General features: G+C 45.7%; 1 protein-coding gene across 1 annotated transcript in view; it reads right to left on the reverse strand.

Annotated features, from left to right (window-relative positions):
- Positions 1 to 16,836, reverse strand: part of CLSTN2 (calsyntenin 2) — a 712,988-nt gene that overhangs the window by 96,066 nt on the left and 600,086 nt on the right. The window contains exons 7-8 of the mRNA XM_065942478.1: positions 11,277 to 11,525; positions 3,474 to 3,595 (exon numbers count right to left, since the gene is read on the reverse strand). Coding sequence (XP_065798550.1) covers positions 3,474 to 3,595; positions 11,277 to 11,525 — 371 coding nt within the window. The remainder of the gene's footprint in view (positions 1 to 3,473; positions 3,596 to 11,276; positions 11,526 to 16,836) is intronic.

The following is a 16,836-nucleotide window of genomic DNA, read 5'->3' on the forward strand; positions in this document are numbered from 1 at the left end:
TTCCGCATGGAGTCTGGAGAGAATTGGGAAGAGGCAAGCTATACAAGAGGTGACCCAGAATGGCTTCCTGAGGGAGGTACTTTATCAGATATACACAGTTTGGCATCAAATGATTTACATCCAAGAAACTTCTGATATGTTTCTGTCTACAGAAAGAAGCTAGAGAGCTAAATAGTGAACAGAGGAATCTGGGCTGGTCTGTATATACCACTGGATTGCTAGTATGAGTATGGTGGAGGTTCCCTATTCCCACCTACCTTAGCTCCTCTCAGGGTGTGGGCAACTGTTCAAGTGAGCTGGGGCTTCTGATAATCAACAGGCAGGCTTTACATTTTTTTATGTTAATTTCTTTAGTAGAAGAATGCTATAGCTAAATTGTTGTTTGTTGTTTTTGTTTAGTCACTAAGTTGTGTCTGACTCTTTTGCAACCCCATGGACTGGAGCCCACCAGGCTCCTCTGTCCATTGGATTCTCCAAGCAAGAATACTGGAATAGGTTGCCATTTCCTTCTGCAGAGGATATTCCCAACCCAGGGATTGAAATCACGTTTCCTGCATTGGCAGGTGGATTCTTTACCACTGAGCCACCAGGGAAACTCCATAAGCTGAACTGCGTCCCTGTAAATTCATATGTTGAAGCTCTAACCCCAAACATGGCTGTATTGGGAGAAAGGGTCTAACTTTCATTAGGAGTAATGAAGGTTAAATGAGGTCATAAGGGTGGGACTCTAGTCCAATAGGGTTCCTGCCTGATAAGGAGAAGGAAAGGTACCCAAGCTCTCTCCACCATGTGAGAACACAGTGAGAAGGCTGCTGTCTACAGCTAGGAAGAGGGTCCTCATGGGGGAACGGAACTGGCTAGCACCTTGATCTTGGACTTTCCAGCCTCAAGAACTGTTGAGAAATAAATCTCTGTTGTTCAGGCCAGTCAGGCTATGGTATTTGGTTATGGCAACCCAAGCTGACTAAGACAAAGAAGACAGAGCTTGAGCAAAGTGAAGATTTGACAGTTTCATAGGGTTTCATCAGGATAAACATTTTACATAATTCCAATCTCCAGATAAAAATTATTTGAAATTTAAAAATGTAAACATTTTGCATTTTAATGAGCATGCTCACCAAAGAGCACTAGAGCATACGGAAAAAGCAGGTCCTAGCCATGTTTATTGTGTGACCTTGGCCAAGTTGCTGGATCATGGTCTCCTGCCCCATATTATCCACCCAGCAGGACTTGGGGAGAGAAGAGAATGAGCTATGCACACAGAGTACCTGGCACAGAGCAGGCACACATGAATGGTAGTAAATGAGACCAGAGAAGTTTGGAAGATATTCAGTGGCTCTCAGCTCCTCCTTAAAGTCATCAGTTTGGGAACAGATTTCAGAATTCCTAGATTCACTATAGGGCTCCCCTGTGGCTCAGATGATAAGGAATCCACCTGCAGTGCAGGAGACCTGGGTTCGATCCCCAAGTCGGGAAGATCTCATGGAGAAGGGAATACTCACTCCAGTATTCTTGCCAGAATTCCTTCTGCACCTAGTTTAAATTCCAAAGCCTATGACTTTCATTTGCTTATAACAGTGCTTTTCAATCCCATCTTAGGAAATACTGAAGGGCATCTATAATGACCTCAGCCAGTATAGAAATGTTTTTATTAAAACCCTTCACAATATGGAATTTATTCTAATATACCTCAATTCATATTATGTATTTATAAAAACATCCCATAAAAATCATATGACATTTTAGAAGGTAGCCAAGAGGTTGCTGGGAAATCAGATAAGCAATGTCAAGATAGTGTAATTTCTGTAAGACCCAGAATTCCTTATTCAGAAGAACATATATTAATCCAAATGCCATATTTCCAAAACCTCAGGGTCCAGCAGGATGGGATTTATTGAGAATGGATTAGGCAGTTGCCCCAGGGCTCCCTGAAATATCTTTCCCATCAGCCTGGCATCCTTGACCTTGTCACACTGCCTGATGTCCCACCATTGAGACATTCCCTGAGATTAATGAATCTCTCTCCTAAAGAGCATATGTCAGTGCATATAGAGGAAGAGTGGTAGCAATCATTCTCATCTCGGTGGAAATGAGTTCCTTCTGGCATGCTTTCCAGTGACACACTTTGAGATCAGCCCCACTGGGTATCTGGGGCTTCAGCAGGAAAGGGAGTGGGGAGAGGTAGACACAGGTAATAAGGAAAGAGAAGGGAAAGGATTATGAAACATTCCGTCCCAAGCACACTGAGGCAGGTGGCATCCACCTGGAGGGAGAAAAGAAGTTCGAGGGCCCCAGAAGCTCTCAGAATATAGGTTAGGCAGAACGAAAGCAAACAAGAGATGCAGTAGAATGAGCATCATTTCATCTGCTTCATTAAGCAGCACCCATGCTATGACCCTCTTCTCTGCTGACCACCATGCTCCCTCTTGACAATATAAAACCATTGAACAAAAATTTACATCCCCCCCCCCCAATCTAAGCAGAGGGCAACTCTAGGTTTGCTGCACTGACACTTCTTCAGCAACACGGCCCCCCAGAGCAATGCCACCTCCACAATCTCATCACTGCACGGCCATTAGAAACAGACACTTGAAAGCATTTCATTCCAACCAGACACTTCATTTGTCATTGACAAGTACGACACAGCGGCCCTTGTGATCACAAGTCAGAAGTCAGAGGTTTTCCTGCTTCAGAAGAGAACATGCACTGCTCACAGGGTACAGTGTCACTGATGACTTCAAAGTCCTCAGGTCCCTGCTCTCAACCTGTGTCACTAAAGGCAAGGCTGCACTGTCACCCAAAGGAGAGCATCAAAGAGGAGACACAGAGCATTTATGACAAAAAGATGTGCTAACAAAGATCAGAAACTGGGCCTGGAGATCAAGAGGATCAGCTTCCAGGAGCTCCACAGGGAGCAAGCCGACAAGATGCACACTGGTAAGTCCACTGATGGGTGAAGGTCCCAGCCAGGAAGGGTGGTCCTCCCCACTTCCTACTGGTCTTTAAGGCGGCAGTTTCCATCCTGACTTCAAGATGTTGTGTGTCTCCCAGAGTTGCTGCTGCTGCTGCTGCTGCTAAGTCGCTTCAGTCGTGTCTGACTCTGTGGGACCCCATAGACAGCAGCCCACCAGGCTCCCCCGTCCCTGGGATTCTCCAGGCAAGAACACTGGAGTGGGTTGCCATTTTCTTCTCCAGTGCATGAAAGTGAAAAGTGAAAGTGAAGTCGCTCAGTCGTGTCCAACTCCTAGCGACCCCATGGACTGCAGCCTACCAGGCTCCTCCGTCCATGGTATTCTCCAGGCGGGAGTACTGGAGTGGGGTGCCATTGCCTTCTCCGCTCCCAGAGTTGATTTTCCTCCAAATCAGCAAGTGACCAGAACCGTGAGATACATACCCATTGCCATCATCCCTGGACCACATCAACCATCCCGGCAGAGGGGTGGGGAGTGGGCAGGCGCGAGGGGAGCCCATACCTGGTCCAGCTTCCAGTGGAACTCCGCGGGGCGGAAGGTGTCTGCCTGGTCAAAGTCCTTGCGCAAGAGGAAGACGAGGCGGCAGTTGTGCACGTACAGCGCGTAGTGATGCCGGTTCATCTCTGAAAAGCAGAAGGAGGGTATGAGGGGCGCCGGAATCCCCAAGTCCATCAGCCCTGGAGGCGTCTTCCCGGTTCATCACTTCGCACAATCCCAGAAAACAAAGAAATGGGCATTCTAGCCTTTTCTTTTCCAACTGATCTAATGAATAGTTCTAGAACGCACGTGTGGAGCTCTCTGAAATGGAAGAGGTATATTCCAGAAAGCCCACAAAAAAACTTCTGCCGAGAAGCCATCTGGGCCTTAAATACCCACATTTACTGCATTAGCGCCTGGATAAAATTACATATGTTCACAAGCTCTCTCTTTTTTGTACATAGACTTCTGGGAGTGCCAAGGACATTCTCTGACAATCACATCGGCCACTCTAGGTGCCTTTAACACAGCTGGATCCTCCCAGAGTTCTGGGCTCTTATTTTATCTCATCAGGCTTGACAGCAGTAACCACAGAGCACACCTTCATTTCTGTGTGAAGTTAAGGAGAGCTGCCTCTCCTCTGGCTGCTGAGATGAGGAGGCAGGTCGATTTTCCAGCTCTAGACACAGTTCCCTGAATTTCCAAAGCAATGAATAAATACCATTTTCCCCATACACAGACAACAGATGGGACTTTTTCTTGCCTACTAAAACTTCCTTTTCTGCTTAAAAAAAAAATCAACTGGGTCCCAGGCATGATATCCTGTAGTCACAATATAACAACCATTGGGAGGGGAAGAGCTGTTCTTTGACCAATACCCAGAGAACTCACACTGTACTACAAAGAATCACAGAAGTCAAGTATGATGCACATGTTCTGTATTGGGCAAATGAGCAGAAACAGCAAGAAGGGCATGGGCCCTGGGTTCAGATAGACTTGGAGTGAAGCCATACCTCTGGATGATGCTGGAAAAGTAATTTAACCTCTTAAAGGCTTGATTTCCTTAGCTGGATCATCACAGGGGTGCTGGATTATCTTAATGTGTCAGGAGAATAGGATGTTGGGATTGATTTTTGCACATCCCATACACACCTTGCTTATGGAGGTATAAGTGGGAGGAATCAACGCCAAATCCCACTTCAAGGCATGGGCTCTGAGTTGGTTTAAGCCAAAGGGGTTTGTGAGACACCCCCTGCCACAGTGTTTGGTTCAGAACCCAGGTCCACGTCCAGTATTGCAGACCATTCTCCTGGCCATGGGGCTTCTGTCAGGAAAGTGACTTGAGTCAGGCCAGTGATTCTGGAGCTGTTATAAGTAGTCTAGGAAAAAACTGTCTCCCTCTTTTAGCAGCTAGCAAGAAGAGACTCCCATCTCTTTCAAGAAGTTGCAGTATATAATGGGAGGCTTGGAGCTGCTGCAGCCATGTTTGCTAAGATGAAATTGATACATATAAGGTGGCAGATCTGAAAAATTGTAGAGAAAAGAAGCCGGGACCTTGATCACACTTTATCAAAAGCTGTCTGTCTTAGCCTTAGCCACTTTTAGTTACAAGAACCCCACATTCCCTTTATAATTTTGATTTTTAATCATTCAATATCAGTTTGCTCTGTATTTCCCATTCCTTGTAACTGAAAGCATCTTAATTGATACAATGAGGAAATGTGTATAAACCATCTGCCCAGAACAGATGTTCAATGGCTGTTGGTTATTATAAGGACTACTACACTGCCTCGTGACCATGACAACATAACAGAGTAGTGTCAGATGCTGTTTTCACGAAAGCATTACCGTTCTTCAAGATGCAACCAAAAGATGGACAGAAGGAGAATGGTCAGTTGCCAAGTGTGGCAGTATTGGTCAAGGCCAAAATTCAGGTGACTACTTGGTCTTTACATTGATGAAATACCCAAGGCCTGCTTATAGGAATTTTACTAACCAGTTCCTGTCTCCCATACTATTGCCTAACTGATTTCCTATAGTTTCTATAGATAACTGTCAGGAAGATACAGAAAGATTTCTCCCCTTTAGCTTCATTTGGTATCAGGAGAGGTTGTGGTGAAGAGGTAAAAGAAGAATGAAAGGCCAGACCTCATGGGAGGTTTACAGCATCTCTTGGCCTCCCTCCAGTGGTCCCTTCCTCCCTCGCCCTCTGTTAGCTGGATCCCTGGAGTCACCACCCCCACCAGGGGTAACTGGTTCCTCAATGACATGAGGAACATCAGTGACATGATGGTGAAGAGGTAAAAGAAGAATGAAAGGCCAGACCTCATGGGAGGTTTACAGCATCTCTTGGCCTCCCTCCAGTGGTCCCTTCCTCCCTCGCCCTCTGTTAGCTGGATCCCTGGAGTCACCACCCCCACCAGGGGTAACTGGTTCCTCAATGACATGAGGAACATCAGTGACATGATACACTCAGAATTCAGCTCCTCTTTTGCTGGCAGCCCCCCTCCTTTTCCTTGCCCACATGTCTGGCATATCTTAAAGTCTTCTGGCCACTGTCAGATATTAAAATAGTCCAGAAAGGTTCTGTCCAAATCAAATACCAGAGTGTCATTCATTAAAAGATCTTCCCCACTCAGCCTTGTCTGTGACTCGTTGGCCACCAGTGGGGAAAGGACTTTTCTTGTCCCACTGCCTCCTCCCCCAAACTCCTCCCAGCTCCAGTCTTAGTCAGGGGCAGGGAAGGCAGATAAGAAGGAGAGAAGTGGAGTCTCTTTAAAGAGGCAGTGGACTTTGTCATTTTCCCAGGGATGTCCAGTGTCCTCTGTCATGTGGGTCTACATATGGGTTTCTTCATGGGTGCATTGGCTGGTTTTTGGAGAGGCTTTGCAGGGATCACCTGTAGCCATGAAACTGGATATGGGCCTTGGTTAAAAAATGTTTTCAGCCCTTCTCCCACCACTGTCCCTTCAATCTCCACACCCTCAGTAAGAAAGGGCCTGTTACGATCTTCACACAGTAGTTGATCTGATACGTGACACAGTCCCAATCTGGACAGCAGGGACATTCACACCACTTCTAGCCAATTTTGTTGGCTCTTACCTTTCCATTTGGAGAAGAAAATGGCAACTCACTCCAGTATTCTTGCCTAGATAATCTCATGAACAGAGGAGCCTGGTGGGCTACAGTCCATGTGGTCGCAAGAATCAGATGCGACTTAGCAACAAAACCACCACCACCACCACCTCTCCATTACTTCTCTAAGCCATGCTTTTCATGATTCCTTTCATGATTTTCATGACACCTTTCCTGATCTTGGCACCTGCCCTTGGTTACTTATCCCTGCCCCCTTGCCAATCTGCTTCTCCTACTGGAGTCCCTCTTCCTGGCACTCAGCCCTATTGGCTCCAGTCTCAACCATTTCTGGATGTCCGTTTGGTTCCCAAGAATAAGAATAAAAACACTGATGTTCTGCTAAATTGTAGTAGGGCAGCCCTTCCCCCTGATGCTCCTCCATCCTCACTGCTCCCCACTCAGAGGCAGCCCCCATTAGCCTCTTGCCTTCAGATCATCTGGGCAAGAGTCAGAGCCAGGTACACCTTTCCTGTACCCTAAACTCCTAGGACACGAGTCACACTTGCCCAGAGCTCCCCTGGGCTCTGCTCCAACAGCAGGCTGGAACAGATGTAAGAGTGTTTGCAGCTCAGCCAACAGGCAGGTGGGAATGAGATTCCCACCTCCTCTCTACTTTAGACAACCTTGGTCCCTCTGAGAGGTTTTTTGGGCATCTCTGGACATGTGAGCATCCCTTCCTTGTCCAGCAGGCTGAGGGACCATCCTAGGACTCTCTACTAGGCTGGTACCTCTGCCCGCATCACTTGGTGATTTCTGGACTGGTTGGCCCCTCTGTATTGGAAAGCCCTGTATGAAAGTAGCTGGCACTGCAAGTGGCACATCATACTCAAATGAAACTCAGAGGCAGCGAGAGGGCTGATGCCAGGAAGAAAGGGTCCCACAGGAGGAGCGGGTGTGTAGGGGGAGAGGACTTTCTAAGAGAGGCCAGGAAAGGACATTGCTCACACCAGGAATGGAGAGATAGGGTCAACAAAGGTGGGGTTGGAGGGAGCACAAGTGCCCCTCACAATACCATGTGGTAGAGCCATTGCTATGGGTTCACCTAACCTTGTATCCTTGCTCTTAGAGACATAGCTTAAGTCATATCACTGCTTCTCTCGTGGTCAGATGGAACACTGAGATCAAATTCTCACCAGAAAACTGTGAGTATGTGGCTTGCTGGTCTAACTAATAAAACCCTTCTATGTTCAACCCTCTAGTCCAGCTTTCTGTTCCATGGTTGAAAATGGCAGTGACAAATGATGGAAGGATCTCGAGTCCCCGAATGTCTGGGCAAAGCTGAGCCTCACCCCGCAGCTCCATCTCGGGCTGCTGGACAGTGACAGGAGGGAAAATTAATGAAAGGTGTTAGTCACTGTGAGGTTTCTTGGTGGTTGTGCTGAGGGTGGTTTTCTTTCTTTTATAAAACTGCAATTAACCCTTGATGACTAATCAGTTCTGTTATCCAACTATTAATAAACTACTTCATCATAGGCTAGCATTGGTGAGTGTTACTTAGTGGGTAAGACAGAAACTAGTGCAATTTTCATGAAGGGCAATTTTGTAATTTATATCAACAGCCTTTCTAACATTTATTGGGTTGACCAAAAAGTTTGTTTGGTTTTTTTCCATAACATCTTATGGGAAAATCCAAATGAACTTTTTGGCCAACGCAATATATTCTTTAACTCAATAATTCAGCTTCTGGTCAGGAAATAATCAGAACTATCCATACAGGTATATACAAGAATGCTTATTATATATTGCAATAATGCCTATTATAACATTATTTCAGTTGCATTTAAAAGGAAACAATCTAAATGTCTTAACAAAAGGGAGTCAGTTAAATGAAGTATAATAAAGCCTCAGGACTGTCATGTAATTCATATTTGTAAAGAATATTTTATCACATAGAGAAATGACCTGGATACATGTAATGCTATTTAAGAGAAACATAATAGTATCACAGGTATTATAAAAATAGATTGAAAAATGTAAGAATACTCTATATGTACATAGAAATAAAAATAATGTTTCATTTCATAGTGAAATATGCCAACTGTTGTCAGAAAATACCTCCAATTATTAGAATTTTAGGTGACATATATTTTTTCTACTTTTCTGTGATTTTTAGGTTACCTGCTATAAACATGTGTTGCTTTTATAACTTGACAATTCTTTTCCTGATATATAAAAGCCCTAATCAAGCTTTAGTTGATCCTGACAAATGTTTTAATTTAGGGCAGGAGATATATATAGGTTTATTTTCAAGTCAGAGAAATGAGAAAATCTTCCCTATTTTTTTTGTGTCAGTGTTGAGCTGATTGGCCCAGTGTTATTTTATGTTGAGGCCAAAGCTGAGCAGCACCATAACTTGCTGGTTGAAGGGGCTGAAATGCCTATTGGGGGTGCTACTCTGATGAAAGTGAGGCATCATCCTCTAATGCAAAGTTTTCAGCCATGGCTGCAGGAAAGAATCCCCCAGACGCTGACTCACTGAGCCGGGGCAGGGTCCTGGCATCTAGGTATTTTTACAGGGTCACTAGGTTATTCCAGTGCATAGTAGGGTTGAGAGCTGCTGTTCCAATAGCATGGTCCTGAAATGTGAAATCAGTCCTGAATATTCATTGGAAGGACTGATGCTGAAGCTGAAACTCCAATACTTTGGCCATCTGATGTGAAGAACTGACTCATTGGAAAAGACCCTGAGGCTGGGAAAGATTGAAGGCAGGAGAAAGGGATGACAGAGAATGAGATGGTTGGATGGCATCACCAACTCATTGGACGTGAGTTTAAGTAAAGTCTGGAAGTTCGTGATGGACAGGGAGGCCGAGCGTGCTGCAGTCCATGGGGTTGCAAAGAGTTGGACATAACTGAAGGACTGAACTGAGCTGAAACCTGAGCCAGAGGAACTAGGGCCAAGATTGTTTCTTTGGCAATCAATTGTGTTATCTTAGGTTAGTTGCTCAACCTTTCATATTCCAATTTCCTTCTCTGGAAGCCTGAAGGTCTCTATCTGTCTGACATGCCTCCCAAGGGCATTTGATACATTCTAGAAAGGACTCCATGTGTGTGGCTGCTAACCCCAGCTGGGGATGCTTTGCATTTGGACTCCTGGGTTCATGATGGAAGCACCCTGCCAGGCACTGCAAAGATGGGGCCACAGGGTGGTTCCTAGGTCTTGGGCTGAGCTCTGAACCCAGTCCCAATCCCCAGTGGCACCTTAAGCAGGTCTGTGGGGCCCTTCCTAGAGAAAGATCCTAGGAAAACCAATCCTTGGCCCTGACTCTGACACCATATGCCTAGAAAAATGGGCAACTTCCTTTGTCTCAGTTTCTACATCCAAAAAACACTTTAACATGTATTGAAAAGACTAGGTGAAATACGAAATGTGGGGTTCTGATAATAATAGAGTGTGGTATAAAACCAGAAATAGTAGTGACAATGACAACCACATTGAGTAAACTGGCACTGATTTTATGTCTGGATCTGCTAAGTGATTTCATACATTATCTCATGTTTATCTCCCCCATGTTACATATGGGGAAACTGAACTGAAGCTGAGTAGCAAGACCTCAAAGGTCATGTGTTAAATAGTGGGAAAGCTTCCATGTGAACTGCGGCTGTCCAGCGGCAGAGCTGAGCATGCAGACTTCCTTCTCTCCTGTCTTCTCCTGCACCATGGGCTGCTGTTATTTATTTGAAGTATTTTAACAAGAGTAGCATTTGAAATGGAAAACTGTGGGCATCAAATTTTCATGAGATATCAGAGTATTTGTGTGTGTTTGTCTTTCTTTACACGTGGGGTGTGATGAGCAGAACATGGGGTTGGAGTTAGCCGGAGCTAAGCTTACCTTCCAGTTCTGATACCTACTGGCTGTATAATTTGGGATAAGCTACTTAACCTCTCAGGGATGTTTCCTTATCCTTAGAACAGAAAACACAATATTGCTTTTATAAAATCAATTGTAGAGATGTGGGACACTGTTTGGAACAGGAAGAGCTAACACAGATTGCACTTCCTGTGTGCCAGGTACTGTTCTAAAGCTCTATACATACATCAAGTCACTTAATTCTGATAAAAAACCTTATGAGGTAGATAATACTATTAATAAAATGCATGTTTTATAGACTGGGAAATTGAGGCCCAGAGAGGTTAAACAACTTGCTCAAGATTACACAGCCGATAAGTGGTGGAGCATTTTTAACCACCAAGCTGTGAACCCCCTTACACACACTTAGCATACTGAAAAATAGCTAAGAAGACTTAGCTATCATTATTATGCACAGCAGTGATTTTCAACTACTGTTGTAAGTTAGCAGGACCCTTTCATTGAAAATTATCTTAACGGAAATATGCCTATATATAATACAGTGAAGGTGGAGCTGCTTTGCTTGAAGTAAAGATGAAATCTCTTCCCTCAGCCCCAATCCCTGGTACAGCAGCCCTAAGTTACATCTGGGGAGGCTGAGGTTCTGAAGAACCCAGTCTGAAAACCACCAATGCCAACTTTTCAATTCTTTGGTGTCCCATTTGTGGTCTTGCCCTACCCCAAGGCTGGGAAGTCAGCAGGCAGAAAACCAGAGACCAGATTGTTTTCCCAGGTCTCCGCTCATGCTCCTGTTTTTCTCCCACACTCTTGGTGGCCGTGGCCGTGCCTGACCAGCTGGGACATAATGAGCAGCTACTAGGAAGCTGGATGCGAGGCTCACCGGTTTTATCTGAGTTGCAGAGGATGGTTTCCTTCTCGGCTCTCACACCGGGGCTGGGGCCGTGCTTCATCCACATGGTGATGGTGAACTGGTCGGTCAGGTTCTTGGGCACAACTCCGTCAGGGATCTTGGCACCCTGCCTGCCATCGAACTTGAAGATCATTTCACTGCTGTCCACCAGCAGTCCTGTGGTCCAGTTGGTGGCAGCACTGGGGGATGGCAAGAGGTCAATGATGCCAGAGGAGGCTCCTACAGGGGGTGGGGACAGAGAGAACAAAGGGTCATGCCTCCCAGGCCGGGTGTCCTCATGTTCTGTTTTCTACTCTCAGGGTTACAATGAACTAATCTGCGTACTCACCCAGAACTAAGAGCTCCGCCCTGAACTGGGTGACTTGGGAAAAGAAGGGTTAAACGCCATCCTTGCCCAAGTTGCCTATGGTAGCTTGGGGAGGCATCAGTAACTTACAGACAAAAATATTGCATGTGGGAAAACAGAGTGCAATTTACCATTATACAAGGAAAAAAGTGCTGAAGAAATTTAGAGAAATGAGATTACCCTGGGGGCTTTGATAAGCAGGCAAGGTTCCTGGAGAAGGCCAGGGCTTGATTCCAATCAATTGATTCATTCACACACTTATCCATTCATTAACCTGTCAGCCATTTATTGAGCACCGACCAGGTGCCAAGACCCCTCCCGGGTGCTGGCAAAGTAAAAGTGAATCAGCGCAGTCCCTGACCTGGAGGAGCTTGGAGGGGACCTGGAGGACCCTTGGGGACCTTGGAGGTCCCCACAAATTGATGGACACCTGGGATGCAGGGAGACCAGGGTTGTGATAGAGGACACACAACCTGATTCCAAGAGGAGTGTGAATCACTCTGCACTCATCACACTCACTCTTTTCCAATCATTTGTTTAGGCCAAATGGTACAGTGGTTGAGAACATGGGTTCTGAAGTTGGCAGAACTTAAATCTGATGCCTGGTGGTGGCCTGACTTTTGAGCCTCGTGACTGTGAGCAGAGACGTCACCTTTTGGACCCTCCACCCCCTTCTCTGCCACCTGCCCTCCCAGGTGCTGTGGGGACCGGATGAGAGACGGCATCCTGGCTTGGACAGTGTGCTTGGCACACCACGAATGGAGCTCACTCTAGTTAGCTATAACTCCATCATTTTTATTAGAGCTACTGTGATTTCTGCTACCACTACGATTCCAGGCTAAGGATAACCTGAGGCAGTGGGAGTGCCATAGGTGGATTTGTGTTTTGGAAGAATTACACCAACAGCTTTGTGGAGGGCAGGGCTGAGTGAGCCAGAGGAGCTGGCCCAGAAGGTAGGATGGCACAGCCAGGAGGGTAACTGGGCTGCTGTGGCCTTTTCACTGAAGCTCAGGTGCTGCCAGCAGTGTTCTTGGCATCCTTATGCTCTAGAGAGGAGCAGAGCTCAGCTACTCAGGGGATGAGGAAGGTTGAGGTCTTCCTAATACCAGGGAACAAGAACCAGGGAGTCCAAGGTATGCCTGGTGCAGGGGACCAGGTGTGGGGGGCTCCTTCGGCACAGTACCGACCAGGCGGTCATAAATGGATTTAATGGACAGCGGTTATGTGTATATAACCTGCCATTTGTTAGGGATCGCTGGACTTCTGAATTCTGTATATCAGACACTTATCTCACCTGGGGACTGCGTTCCACCCTTGGCCACCACAAACACCCCCTAGAATTGAAATGAGCCTTGAAAATTCCTCAGAAAGGTGCTATATTAGAAACCAATGTACTTTGAAAATGTTTCACCCAGCCAGTTTTCCCTCTAGCCTTGGAACCTATTGGTTTGCAATTGAAGGCTGGCTGCGTGAAACATTTGTATCCTTAGAGCGAGCTGCTCTGCTTAGCTGGTGAGAAGCTCACCTTGGGAGAGGCCTCTGGGGAACTACAGTGTCTGAGATGTAGAGGGTGGCGACTCCAGTCTCTTAATTCACAATCACCCTGCAGCTAGCTTATCAAGGGAAATTGTGGGCAGCGTCGACTGTGTTATTAACAAGCATGTTTCTTAGGGCTTTTTTGCCTGGTAGCATGCCTGACACACAGTAGGTGCTCCATTAATGTTTATAACTGCCTTTCCTTCTGCAGAGTACCTCCGTGAGATGCTTCTGGCCCCTACCCAGTTCCCACTGAGCTTATTCTCCCAGCCTTTAGGCCATACCCTGCATCTCTCATCAATATGTACTTGGGATTTCCCTGGTGGTCCAGAGGCTAAGACTCGGTGATCACAATGCAAGGGGACCAGGGTTGAATCCCTGGTCAGGAGACTAGATCCCACATGCCACAACTAAACTTGCGTGACACAACCAAGACCTGGCACAGCCAAGTAAATAAATATTAAAAAATAAATTTTACTTGTTCTCATCCATACTCCCAGAACCTTATGTGATATCCATTTTACTTATCTGATAAGCTAGTTCACACTAACATTGTGACGACTAGCAAAGCCTGTAGGGCTATGAACCTCCCTAGGTATTTGAAAGAAGGAAACCTACCAAGGTAGTGGTAGGTAAAGATTTGGCGGTAGTTGGGGAGTGGGACATACATGGTCTTTGGAATAAGTTCGTTTTCCTAGAATCTCCCAGAATAATGCAACCTGGCAACAACTTCTCTGTCCCATAAATGAGTTGGTTCAGACACCAGGATTTGTCCAGGATAACAGCTGGTGACTAGGGCTCACACAGAATATATATCGTTCCTGAAACTTCAGGTGGCCAGGGAGATGCAGGCTGACCATGCAGGGCTCCTGACTTCTAGTTCAAGCCAGTGCCCTCAACGCAGTCTGGCAGGGCCTGGTACAGGGATGTGTGTTTGGCCGTTGTCAAGGTCAGCTTCACCACCACACAGAGCCAGAGGCTTGCATACCAGGGAACCAGGATGACATTGACATGGCTCAAAACTCCACCTCTTGAGCTTCCTTTTTGACTGAGGACCTTGCAGTTGTTAAGGAGCCGGTGTTCCTGCAGAATTCACTAGTCATTTAGGCTAGTGAAGGAGCTGATTGCTAATTTTCCCCAAAAGCAAGTTTGGATAGACAGAGGGAGGTACAGAGCAAGGATGAGGTGGAGGGTGATGGAGAGAAAACAGAAAGAGAAGGTTAGGAGGAACAACTGGTTACATATCATTTTATGTATGTGTATTTAGGGAAATTTATTTTTCATAGTTACAGACCTTTATTATTTTTTTGACATTGATTTACAATGTTATGTTAGTTTCTGCTGTACAGCAAAATGACTCAGTTATCCATATGTATACATTATTTTTTTATATTCTTTTCTATTATGGTTTATCACAAGATATTGAATATAATTTCCTGTGCCACACAGTAGGATCTTGCTTATCCATCCTATATGTAATAGTTTATTTCTGCTAAACCCAAACTCCCACTCTATCCCTTCTCCACACCCTCTACTCCCTGGCAGGTGCAAGTCTGTTTTCTCTGTCTGTGAGTCTGTTCCTGTTTTGTAGATAAGTTTCTTTGTGTTAGATTCCACATATAAGTGACATCATATGGTATTTGTCCTTCTCTGTCTGACTTACTTTACTTAGTGTGACAATCTTTAGGTCCATCCAAGTTCCTGCAAATGGTTATCATGCTTCTATGAATATGGGGTGCATGTATCTTTTGAATTATACTCTCAACAGACATTTATTCTTATTTTCCTTGAAACATTTTATTAGACACTGAGTGGGTCCAGACTTAAGTACGTCAATGCTTTTCCTTAGTTATTCATCTAAGTGGTGGATATTATTATGATTCCAGTTTACAGTAAGAAATCCAAGGCTCAGCAAGCCCAGGATCACAGCCAGTGAGTGAGTGGACCCATCATCAGAACTTGCAAGCCCCAAAGCTCACACTCCCCACTGCACCACCTCGATCAACCTGGAGGAAGATCTTATCATCTCCTGCACATTAAAAAAAAATGGAAGTATAGTGATTTATAATATTGTGTTAGTTTCAGGTGTATAGCAAAGTGATTTGGTTACACATATATATGTATGTATCTATACACTTTTTTTGATTCTTCTCCATTTTAGTTTATTACAAGATAGTGAATATAGCTCCCTTTGCTATACTGTAAAACACTGCTGTTATCTATTTTATATATGGTAGTGTACATCTGTTAATTCCATTTTCTCCAATTATCTGCTCCCAACCTCCTGTACATTTACAAACATGGAAACCGAGGCCCAGAAAGGGGAAATGTCTTGACCAGGATCACACAGCCACAGAGCTAGTTAGAGGCAGGCCCAGCTCTCGGACACCTGGTGATATTCTTTCTACCATATAGTGCAGTGTCCTGCCAAGCTCAGCCCAGAGCCCAAGACCAGGTTGCTGTCCACAGAGAGGCATGCGCCCTGGAAAGGCCATTGATGTCTTCCTTGATGAGGGAAATAGCATGTCACTCTGCCCAGCCCACAGATGTTGCCTCCAGGAAAGCATGACACTGTGTTTCACTAGACGGTACAGACTTCCACAGGTTTAACTGATTGTATTTCATTTTCTAGGGGCTTCCCAGATGGTTCAGTGGTAAGGAATCCACCTGCCAATGCAAGAGGCCCAGGTTCGATCCCTGGGTCAGGAAGATCCCCTGGAGGAGGATATGGTAACCCATTCCAGTATCCTTGCCTGGAGACTCCACGGACAGAGTCTAGTGGGCGATAGTCCGTGGGATTGCAGAGTCAGACATGACTTAGTGACTGAGCAACAATTTCATTTTCTGGTGCATTTACATAAAATTAGAGAGATTTCCTTTTTCCTAAAGTTCTCTCTCCTCTCCCCAACATATCCCATGGAAAGCAGTAGGTAAACAGGATGCATAACTTGCAAAGAGAGTGCGGCATTGTCTGCATGCCAGGGTGTATTTAAGATGCAAAGGTCCATGGGACCCACTGGGCTGCTGAGAGCTCATACTGGTCTGGTGCACAGAAACTGGCCTGAGTGTAAGGGGCTTGCAACCAGAAATGAAGTCTGCTTTGAGGTCTCTGAGCCCTACCAAGGTGGAGAAGCCTTGCTGAGCCAGCAAGTAGATAAAGACAGGGGTGAGTTAGGCAGATTTCAGGACACACAGTGGAGTGAGAACCCACGTGGAGCCTGGGGGCAGGGGTCACCATCTGGTCTTTTCTTTTTTAATGTTTACTTATTTATTTGGCTGCACTGGGTCTTAGTTGTGGCACATGGGGTCTTAAGTTGTGGCATGTGGGATCTAGTTTCCTGACCAGGAATCAAAGCCAGACCCCTGCATTGGGAGCAGGGAGTCTTAGCCACTGGATCACCAGGGAAGTCCCTGGACCTCTTAACTGTAGGTTTTGTGTGCTGTTCTGGATGGCCTTGGTGAAGGCAGAGTGCCCTCAGCATTTCACTGTGGGCCTGTGGCCATGGTGAGAGACATGGAGCCTCAGTCATGACTCCTTATGGTCCACAGTGGGATGCAGAAAGGGATAGGGAGAAGGGGAGGATCTCAGGGGAGAGGAACCATTGTAATCAAGGACACAGGCCTCATTTTGTAGCATCTTCCAAGATT

This window comes from Muntiacus reevesi, chromosome 8 (genome assembly GCF_963930625.1).
Source record: "Muntiacus reevesi chromosome 8, mMunRee1.1, whole genome shotgun sequence".
Classification (NCBI taxonomy): Eukaryota; Metazoa; Chordata; class Mammalia; order Artiodactyla; family Cervidae; genus Muntiacus; species Muntiacus reevesi.